This window comes from Syngnathus typhle, linkage group LG12 (genome assembly GCF_033458585.1).
Source record: "Syngnathus typhle isolate RoL2023-S1 ecotype Sweden linkage group LG12, RoL_Styp_1.0, whole genome shotgun sequence".
Classification (NCBI taxonomy): domain Eukaryota; kingdom Metazoa; phylum Chordata; class Actinopteri; order Syngnathiformes; family Syngnathidae; genus Syngnathus; species Syngnathus typhle.
Window position 1 is genome coordinate 5884796 of NC_083749.1, and position 11604 is coordinate 5896399.

General features: G+C 40.7%; 1 protein-coding gene across 2 annotated transcripts in view; it reads left to right on the forward strand.

Moving 5' to 3' along the window:
• Positions 1-11221, forward strand: part of nnt (nicotinamide nucleotide transhydrogenase) — a 59468-nt gene extending 48247 nt beyond the window's left edge. The window contains exon 24 of one of the 2 annotated variants that reach the window (XR_009716320.1): positions 10891-11022. Coding sequence is in view for 1 of the 2 variants with exons in the window: in XM_061292695.1 (XP_061148679.1) it covers positions 10891-11067 (177 nt within the window). In the remaining variant the exon portion in view is untranslated. Of the gene's footprint in view, positions 1-10890 lie in introns of both variants that reach the window. The other variant, XM_061292695.1, reaches the window with a different exon arrangement.
• Positions 11222-11604: the final 383 nt, after the last annotated feature.

Sequence of the window (11604 nt, forward strand, 5' to 3'; positions counted from 1 at the left end):
TGTGCATCGTGCAAATCTGCACTGCATCACTCTGACAGCCGTTTTAATTTGTTTAGTGACATGAGAGAATCAAAATATTAGAAACAGCACTCGCTCTGATGCGGCGCAGTGCTACGCCACCGCCAACTATAACAATGAACACATGTTGAGCCAATATCTCTTGTGTCCATCAAAAGGATTACAATTATTATTATTGTTGTCAAGGCAGACCGTTTGATATATTGATATATTATTTTTTGTAGGTTTCTGTTTGTGCTTCTAACACACTACCAATATCTGAATAATCAATGTATCGGTGCTTGGTATCGGTGTTCTCTTACTAGTGTCGGTCAGAATAAAATTGATTGACTTACTTTTCAACACTTGAATTGACATTACTATTCACAATATGATGTACTTTTCCACGAATCACCAAGAAGCTGACAAACTATCAAAACATGCTGACGTGCACAAGAATGGATCGACTAGATTTTTTATAACTTTTTAGAATCCACCCCCCCCCCCCCCCCCTCCACAATAATTACAGTTCCGCTTTCCGCCGTTACTAATTACAAGTTCCACATCAAGGACCACTTAGGGCAACGCTGAGCTTCAGCACCACGGACAGCACTTTCAGACGCACTTATTCAACTTGCCGCCTGTAGTAGTTGAAGACCGTTCTTGGTGACATCACTAATTCCTTTTCTGGAAGGTTGTTTATATTTTGGGTCGGGCATGCGGAGTCGCTCTGGAGCGGATTTGCGAGAGGAATGCCAATTAAGAGAAGAATGCGTGGGCTCATGTACACTCATGTCGAATTTTTTTTTAGCATCGTGGTCGTATTATCAGTCACCGATTGGCGATGCCCTGCGGCGCCACCGATTTGTGCGCAAGCACCCTAACGCGAGTCAGATGTTGCAGAAGAAATGTTTCGTCACAGCAGAGAACAATTTGTTGGATGCAGCCGAGCAGCACGTATTCTCCCTCCGCGATTTGTTTTCTCTCCCTCTCCTGTAAACTACTTCGGAAAGCTGTAGGGGATTTTTCTGGAAAGGATTCCCAAACAAATGTTGCTTGCATTTTGGGGAATTTCAGTTATTTACAGCCCATCTGGAAAAATGTACTGATTAAATTTAGATGAAATATTTCCTATTTATATATATATATATATATATATATATATTAATTAGATATTATTATTATTATAAAATGTATTGATTAAATTTAGATGAATTATTTTATATTTAAATATATATTTAAATATAGATAAAAATATTTCTTTTATTTTTTATCTATATTCAGTCTGAATGGCAGACTCCAGAGCAGCAAATGTTCAGGATTGCCTGTGGCTCCGTTTGTGATACCTTAAATGAGACTTGATTGCTTCTGCCTGGAAGGAAGACATCATTAGGGACCAGCACTTTGGCTCAATGATTCTAATTGTTTCATTACGTTTTGGGCCGCTCGCTTTGAGCCGCGTTACAGTCCTCAAATGGCCTGTGCGCAAATGAGCTTGGCAGTTAAGTGGAATTAAAAACACATTAAAGCTCTTAGACACAAAGGAGGTCTCCCTCCCTGAGCAAACTTGCACTACAATGTCAAAGAAATACACAAATGTCCATTCCTTAAAAGTCACTTTTTATTCCTGTTAACCACCGAACACATTGTTTGGAAGGTTTGAGTGGAAACAAACACGGATCGGCGAGTCTACTGTGGCAATCTGAACCAACAGAAGTAAACACCTCTTTGTCAGGCGGCGTCTGAAGGTGAGCCAGACGTCCAATCACGTAAACAAAAGATGTTTGACCATCATGACATGGCATACCGAGACTAATGCGTTGCAACGGGAGGCTTTATGAGTCACAAGATTTCATAATCGGGATCAGGCTTCTTTCATTTTCATGCAACGTGAGTCACTTTTGCAACACGACTCCATCAGTCACTGACTATCCATCATAAATATCATCAATCAGGGGTCGCACTTTTAAAGAGGAAATCGAAAAAGCTGTTTGGAAGGCCGTACACACAACACATGGACCATGCAGATGATTGTCTTTCATCCCCCTTGACTCCTTGCGATCCATCAGAACAAACGTACCTATGAAGGTCAGAGGGCTACAGTGTCATTTCCAATGGAGACAACGCAGAACAGTCTGGAGCGGGGCGGCTGTTCTTCCTCAACCGCCACTGTCCTCTAAAAATCGACACCGAGCGCAGATAGTTTATTTCTTAGGGCCGTGCCGAATGAAGCTCGTGACCCGATATGAAGTCATGACAACGGGTCGGCTAATTAGACATTCAAAAGGAACCTCGCATCTGTGAAGCAGACATCTTCCCTTGACTTTTGTTTTCAAGAAATGTCCGTACTCGTACGCCAGCACCACTTAAGGTCTGATGACTCTTAAAATGGCTCCCAAAGATTTCACATAGCACAAAAAGAGGAGCAGGTGTTATTTTATTGACCGGTGCGACATTTATACAGTATACAATCTCATAAACATTTTTTTTTTCAACATTCCCTCCAGTCCTGCAACATACTAACTTATGTTTCGTCTAATGTAAAGTGCGTTATGAATTACCCCAAGTATGAAATGTTTTGGTGCAGCTGCAAGCGTATGAATTATGATATGGGCGGCGGTGATTCATCACATTGTGAAGTATTTTGTAACTGCTGCACTTTGGCTGGCTTTGGCTTTATTGACAGACTTTTTTTTTTTAGTGTTAATGAAATAAACTCAGTGACCTGACACAGGCTAATGAAAATTTGAACAAGGTTGTGTGAGGTTACTTCATTCTTCCATCTTTTATCATATTCATAAAAACATGAACAATGTTAAGATGTTAGTTTTGGGTAAATAACGCAACAGAGAAAGCAAGTAAATGATTATCCAGCCGGCAATTTTGAATACGTCGAAATTCAGTTAACTTGTGTAATCGATCATGTAAATAAGAAGAAAACCATGAATTATTTTTAATAGCTCCCCACGACTTGTGAGTAAACTGTTGTAGTGTGTGTAATTTGTGCAAAATCTGCATTTTTTTTTTCTCTCCCTAACCTCAACGCTAGGAGGAATGAACAATCTCATTTGAATCGAATTTTGTCACGCATTTTCTGATCATTACAAAACTGCGGTTTACATCCTTGGCAGTGGACAAGCATGAAATGACTTCTGAGGTTTTTAACTCTTCTTTAATTATACCACCACCAAATACTTTTAATACTGAGCATCGGTTGTTTCAATTTGTCTCAAAGTGAGCATAATGAAGTTTGACATTCGACATAAACTGGCACATCTGTCACAGTCCAGGCATGTTGGTTGTTAGAGAGACAAACAAACGGTATAGAAAATAGGCAAGCTAGTAGTGGTAAAGGTTCGGGCTCGGGTCAACCAGAGAGGTAATTGTCTGTGATGATTGATGATTCTCATGGCATTCTTGTTTATTTCATCAGGCAGGAAATGGAAAGCGGAGGTACGCCTGTGACCAATCAGTGGTCATCATTAAAAGAGCCAGACGAGTGGCAAAACCAATCACGAAGGCAGGCAGCGCCGTTTGTGGAGTGGAAGAAGCAAAATTGATGACTAGTCAATATCGGAATTGTAAACAAAGAGCTTCTCATGGTGGCAGCATTGAATAACTGAATTCATTAATTTCTGATAATGATCCGGATACCGTTACCTAATTCAAGTGCTGATCCCGATTAGAGTTGTCAGGCCTTGGCTGGGTCAGATGAGGGTCAGAGGTCATGGTGTGATAGCATTATATATCCACTCACCAGACAACCATTGTCCTCGCCTTACTTTGGAACGAGACACCGGCAACGTTCCGTGCGCCCAGTTTGAATTTCACGTGTCAGGTTCAAGTGAGGCGTATGGCCTCCCTGTACATGTAGCGTACACACACACACACACACACACACACACACACACACAACCTAGCTCCCCCCTCCTTCACATGATATCACTCGGGAGAGGGCAATGAGAACTGAAAGGCAATTTAGTCTGATGGGAGAACAAACTACACCACACAAAGCCGTGTGATGTGGTCAGGCCAGTCAACCATCCCCAAAGTATGCAAAAGAGTGGCTGTCTAGACACACACACACACACACACACACACACACACACACAAAAAGCAAAGCCACACTCAATACAGGAGACACAATGAAAAAGGATTCAGGCTGAAAAGCTTTTCAAAGTCATGTCACTGATGAACTTCACATTAGAAATGAGGAGTCAAGAGCGGTTGTTTTATAGTCATAAATGTCTAGCTTGAGAAATTGCCTCGCTCCTGCCAAGAAACAAAGAAATCTAAGTTTTCACTCTTGCATCATCCCTAAATTGTTTGCATACGTCCGCAGTGCACAATGCCATTGTCGTAACAGAATGTTGTAATGTTCTTTTGCGGTAGACGATTGCTGTGCGGGCAAACGCTGCAACATTTATAAATATGTCCACATTTTTTCTGGTCTTAAACCTAATGTCAATAAAATAGAAGCAAACCAGTTTCACACATAGTGGAGATAATAAAAATAATAATCCTTCTGAAGCTCGTTAATTGCGCAAAATTGATTATTGAGGCATAATAGCGTGCACTATTTCGCTACCAGCAGGGGTGCTGTTTCGTTCTCAAGTACTAAAGAAGACGATTTTAAATGTGAATCTGGACTGTATGGAAAACAGTTCTCGCGCGGTGTTGTATGGAGTGACGGCCCAAGACAGCTGAGGCGCGTGCAAAATGAAACAATGTCACGAGAGACACATTAACCACCTGCCACTGTTCACGGCCGGGTCACTTTGCAACAACAAACAGGCCGCATCATAGCTGCTCGCCTGACTCGCAAACCGCTCAAGTACTTCGGAACTTTCTTCCACCGCGGATGTAAAAATTTCGGACACATTCAAAATACGCCGCTCGGGATCAATTATTCGTGTTTTCAGCTTAGCAAGGGAAAAGTCACTTTAGTTGAGAGCTTTTTACCCAAAGTTGTTTATCATCTTGTACAGTTTGATAAGATAACAGCGTGAGGTGAATTGAGCAATGAGCCAAAGCTTTTAGGGGTGATGGATTTTTTAGGGGGATGTGTGTACGCGTTCAACACGGGAGTGTTGAGACGTGTGGGTGGGCTGCGGCATGATGTCATTGCAGACATATCTTGCTTTTTATCCCGGAGAGATGGAACAAGCTGAAAAGGTTAAATGGACCTCTTATTGTATGATTAAGGCAATATATATAAAATTAGTGTTGCCGCTATCAAATATTTTCAGAGTGCATTATTCCATCAATTTATTGAAGTATCAGATATAATTTTATTTCATTTAAAGTGTAAAAATGTTTTATTTTATTTATTTTTTTACTGATAACTTTAATATTTTTGCTTGGTATTATGTAGTGATTAAAAAAAAAAAAAAAAAGACCGGTTAAGCAAAATCACACATGGTCATTGTTTTCCAAACTAAAAGCAGACATTTGCAAATGTCTTATTTTGATTAAACACAATTTGGACAATCTTTAGTTAATCGACGATTATGCGATTATGAAAATCTGAGATGATTAATTTGGTAATCGATTTGTTGACGATTAATCGATTCATTTTGCCACCTTTTTATAGCTCTAGTTTTTGCTGACATGGTTTACTGAATACTTGAATCACTGATATTTTAATATGCCTATGCAGTACTGATACATCACCCTCGGGCTTTCTGTTTGGGTTTTTTTCTATTCAAGATGACTCTCGACTGTTTTGCAAGCCCTGAGCGCTCCTCTCTTTGTCACTCCCTCGCAGAGCCCAAGTCTTGTAAAAATCCAGCTGCGAAGACAAACTCCAGAACTTCCAGGAAAAAGGCTATCAGACGCCCCTGAGCCTGGCGAACTTTGTTGATTAATTCTTTACTAACGGGCTCTGACGCTGCTGCACACCAGAGATGTGAAAACTAGCGGCATTACTCGCGTCTGCTCGGGGTTTCTGGTCAGAGTCACGCTTTTGCAGAAACCCACAAATTTGTACGACCCACTTCCAACAGGTGAAACGAGAACATGGAAGAAAATGTCAGTTGTTTGAGGGGGTTGTATTTATTTCCCAGCACAAAATTAACCATAGCCAGATAAACACAGATTATTTAAACAGATCAGAACCACATGCGAGGGCCTGATGAGAAGAAAAAAGGAGGGCCAGAACTTCTCTATCTCATTCATTACCGTGAGGACTCTCGGGCGCTCGGCCCCGGTTGACGTCGGCCGATCAAAGACGCATCGGCGGATCGGATTACCAAACATACACTAATGATGATTGCTTTTTACAGCGAGATGAAGAGCAAAGAGCCGCGGCGAGAGTGCGAAGATGAAACGCGGCGAATGTGATCTCTAGCCCTCGGTAATGTTTTTTTTTCTCGCAGTGACGTTATTCTCGTGGACGTCTCGTTACAGTAAAACGGAACATATGCATTCTTGTTTTGGGGATCGTAATTAAAGATCCTCTCGCAAAAAGAGGACAGGTCTGTTGTGCGATAAAACTAAATGAGTCATTTTAATTATTCTCATACGGATGCTGGAAGGGAGTACCGGAGTCTTATATTAGCGTGTCGTGTAACATGGAGTTTTGCTTTGCTTCATTGTGACTCATTTAATTAGTTGAAGCAGAGCCGCTTCAGGTAGTCCTGTTTAATAAAAAAAAAAAAAAAACAGACTAGACTACAGACTAATGACACTGATAATGCTCGCCAGAAATGTCACAAAATGTTGGCTAGATGCAAGAAAAATCAGGTCCTTGAAAGGATTAAACACTTTTAGGGAAGAAATCTAGAAGTTGGTTCATTCAATTATATATAATTTATTTACTGCTGTGATTTGATAAATGGGCGTAAATAAAACATGTTAGAAAAATTAGAAGGCAATCAGTGTCAGGGATGGACCATGAATCAGTGTGGGGGGGCGGGACAAAAATGCGGCTTAAGTATCTGTTTTAAGCTATGTATCTGATTGATCAAGTTTTTGAAATGAGTTTTTCTTGATTTGAAAAGTCTGGCTTCTATTCCGTTGTGTTTCTATGACCCTCGTCTTGATATAACGTTTAATGTGTCCCGGTAAAATATTTGAAAAATGTGCAGTTCCGGATTGTTTTTCGGTTTTTCACACACACGCCGCAATCATAGCAGCCATGTCGGTGAACGTGAGTCTGTTTAAAGTCTCCAATGACTCTCAAGTGTTTAGTCTGCGCGCTTCACTCCGCCATCTGCTTTACAGCTGCCTTCCTAGAAGGTAACAAGAATAAGGATTTTAAAAAAAAAGTCATTTGCAGTCATTTTTCCTAACAAGTACGCCAACCAATCAGGTCAAGGAGAAACGAGGGTTGGACGCCATTAAGATTCGTTATTGTCAAAAACAAGTCACTAACTACTCAAATGAGACTATTTGCAGATTTGGTTAAACAGAGGTCACTTACATATTATTTTAAATTTATTCAGGGTCGTGATGTCACTATCATCTGATTGGCTAACAAATGTAGGATTTTTTTTTTTAGCGATGCAATTTCATTGCACAAGTCCAGTTGCTGTTTTGAAAGGAGCACAAAACAAAAAGGGGCCTAAGACGGACCCTTGTCTTTGTCAAGGCAGCTTCTTTTATTCGGATCTCATTAGTGTGTGCAGGTGTTCCTAATGTTGTGTCCGGTGAGTGTTTTACAATGTTTAAAGTTCTAATGATGGATGGCGCATGTCGTAAATATTTCCTGTAGCTTCTTTGGTCTCTTGTTTTGTGCTTCATCAATGCTGCTAATTTGTCCCACACATCCTTCCTGTGGCGGGCCTCTCATGTGGTCTCGCTCCTCAATTTTCTTCAACATCTAGTCATCGCTGGTGGAGTGGGCTTCCCCTGAGCCTTCATCATCATCTGTGTCTTTTGGGTCTCCTCATCCTTCTTTCCCTACTCTCGTGCCCCCTTAGCTTTGTCACCGGCCTTGCTTTGAAGTACGCTTTTAAGAGCACAATTAAACCCGCTTCTCCAGACACCGTACTCACTTCTCACCTTTTTAATAAGGTACTCGTAGACAAGTGTCGTGCCCTTTTTTTTTTTTTTTTTTGTTCCTTTGCACTCTCACATCCAATGCCTGTAAATTCTTTGGCTGCTATCTTAGTGACTGTACTATACACGTGTGTTCAGAGAATGAGTGAAAACAAATAAAAGTCAAAGCAGAGGCTTTTCTGGCACTTTGACTCATTGTGAATGTTGCTTCCGTTACTTTGATGCAAAAGTGAATCAGAGGTGACCACAGGTGGGAAGGGAGCAGGAAACCATTAGGGGCAAGAGACCACCTAACTGTAGCTCGGCATGTACCCGCTCGTCTTGTCACTTGGCGTGTTAGTCAACAGGTATCACAAATTGAAAAACAAGACCATTATTTTTTTTTCTAAATTTATTATATAAATTATTGTATTTAATTATTTATTTGTGTTTATTCATAGACAAGGCTATTTTTTTTATTCTAAATTTATTTTATAAATTGTTATATTTATTACTTATTTATGTATTTATTTGTTAGCTAGACTCAGTCCGTTTATCAGTAGGGTTCTGAAATTAGATTTATTAGATGCACTTGAGATCAAGGTTCAAGTTCCTGTCCATGTAGCCTCGAGCTAAACTCGACTTTTGTTGTAGTCATGGGGGCATAAAGAAGTCACTAGACCAAAAAAAAAAAAAAACGGCAAGTCCAAAAGAAAGTCAAGCGTATTTCTGCCATTCATCATCAGAAAGTTAAGCCTTCTAAGCTGAGAGACATGCAGCTCAGCCTTCAGAGATTGAGGGGATATTTTAAATTCAAACACGGACATTCCCTTAATAACTTCCTCAGCAGCTCAACCTTTGAGAAGGAAACCGATTTCCTTTCCTTTTGTCTCTATTTTGGTCATTAATAACACAATATTGTCCGGTGTGTCTGGGGAACTAGCAAGGAACCACCTGGTTCCAGTTAGCCTCATCGGAACCTGATGTCGGGAGGCCGGCCGGCAGTGAGCGAGCGAGCAAGCGATGGAGGGGGGGGGGTTCTGCAACTCAGCCTTCCATTATTTTATTCTCTAGAGGCTAATTAATGACCAAATCAGGTAATTAATGTTCTTGTCCGTATGGCTGCCAAATTTCAGTTAGAACTGAGGCCTATTAAACAACTCTATTTATCTTTTGTTAACTGTTTTTCTAATGGCATGAAGTACTTTTAGCCATAATGTTATTTAGCATAATTGCACATTGTCATTTTTCTTTTCGAATTGCAGTTACTCCATACGACAACCATTCTGCTCAAAATGACGTGCAGAAAGGATTTTAGGAGGACGGCACAGCGATAAATCAGAAAGAAAAATATTAGCTATAATATTTACAGGATTTGGAAAAGCTTCAAATTTATGCTGCACATGTTTCCAAAATCATATTGTTTGCAGTGTATTCATGTTTGAAATACAAGCCTATCAAACAACGTGAGGATGATCAGAGATTTTGGCTGGCCCTTCCTCACGTCCAACATCAATCACTCTGACATCTTAAATTGGCTAGAAATGCTGCGGAATACTTCCTACTCTATAAAACAGGGCACACAACGCACACTTGAGCAAAATTCGTGTCAAAGTGTGCACGAAAAAATATTAAAGTCAAATAAAATATGAATAAACATCTTAATATTGTTATTAAAGTCAAATAAAATATGAATCAAAATATAAATAAATATATCTTAAATAAAAATGTTGCCATGCTGTGTCACCCTGTAGTCTCGTGTAACCGCATCCCACTGACCCATGTTAGCGTCACCAGCAGTGCTCTGGTGGGCTCTCTGATGTCACAGCGAAGCACATGGCTTCTCACAAACGGGTCGGAATGGTTCCACGGGTTCCATTTAGGAAATCCGCTATCATTGCAGCGGCTCCATCCAATCACTTGTAAAGGAAGAAACCGGAGATGCCAACTATCTGTGATGTCATTCTGTGAAAACACCCACAGCTATAATCAAGAGTTAGAATGAAGATGGCGAGCACACATCGAGGCGTGCCAGAATGTACTAAAGCGTCTATTTGGGTGGGGATTTATGGCGAAGCTCTTTTGTGTTTTTCTGATCACACCGCAGTTTCTTTAATCAGCAGTGAGTGCTCTCATGAGAGTGAAATGTGTTGTGGGCTCTTTTCACGTTAAAGGGGATTGCGCAATTGAAAAATATATATATATACTAGAAACCACTGAGCCTAAGAAAAAACAACCAATTCGACTTTGGAAGTGTCATTTGTTGCCCATTCATGGAAAATTTTATTTTATTTTTTTAACTTAATTGATTTTGTAGTTCTTGTAACTTCACTTAGGTGTTGTGGATTTTTTATTGTGGTGAGGGGGGGGGGGGGGGGGTGGCAGAACCTCCCTCCTCTGCGGCCCTTCTCATCATGTCTGTTTTGTAACGCTTCATCAGCTTCTACCACGGGCCAAATGTAGATCAATCAAGCATGTTTGCATTCATACCATCTTTGATCCGCCAGTTTGTTGTTCAGTTGTCTTGAAAACCCTCAAGGAACGACTGCACTTCGATTTTCATTTGCTTTGATTAAGAGAACCTCGTTGCCAGCAAATAAACAAAAGGCTGCAAAGTTTTTGAGCTGACTCCTTCATGTGGGCCCCCCTCCCTTCTTTTTTTGTTGCTTTTTAGAAGCACACTTGGAAAAAGGGTTTTGAATGTGTTTGGGGGTCAGGGTGGGCCGCAGGCCGAGTTACATCTTGCAGCAATTAAGCCGCATGCATCTCTTGGTGTGCACCTCCACTGCGCTCCTGTTTCAAGGCCAGAACAACACAACAGAAATGAAGACGTTTGGAGGGAGGGGGCAATTTAGTGGTCATTTCGAAACTTAATATGTACTGTATTCTATTTGTTCCTTGGGTTCCCTGCAGTTCCCGTTGGCTGACATTACCGACATGCCCAAAGGTTCCCCAGAGGCCGCATGCCAAAAGCAACGTTTCCCTCCGCGAAGGCACTTAACGTGGATTCGATGTCCCTCAACAATTTTGAGCTGTATGCCGACACAAATGTTTCCAGAGCAACAAAGACATTATTGCCTCCTTGTGTAACCCCCCCCCCCCCCCACACACACTGTTTAGTGAGATTATTAAATCATATTTGGCTTCCCGACTATTGTATTTATTTTATTTTGCAAGAATATAATATTGACTGTAATGATGACTCGTCAAATGCTTTTTTGCATTAAAAGTTTTTTTCACTATATGGAATTTGAGCTTATTTTTTTTCCTCAATTTTGGGATTTGTTTACTTCAATTTAATTCTCATAACTGCCTTTTTTAAATATTAATTTTCATCACTTTATTCTTGCAGATTGACTTTTCCCAGACAGTTCTGACTTTGTGTCTTTTACCACTTTCTAGAACATCCCCAATTTTTCAATTGCACATTTTTGCCCTGACAAATATGAGCCCATGATGTATTAGGATCGCAGCACCCCGAGGTCACAACATGTGGGGAAGCACGATTGACAGGAAGTTATTGTGTAAAGACAGATGTGTTTGCCCAGCGGGCAAGAACCGGAACAGGAAACCCACTTGTTTGGTGCCACTGGTTGGAGGAAACACAAGAGAAGATTAATGATCCCG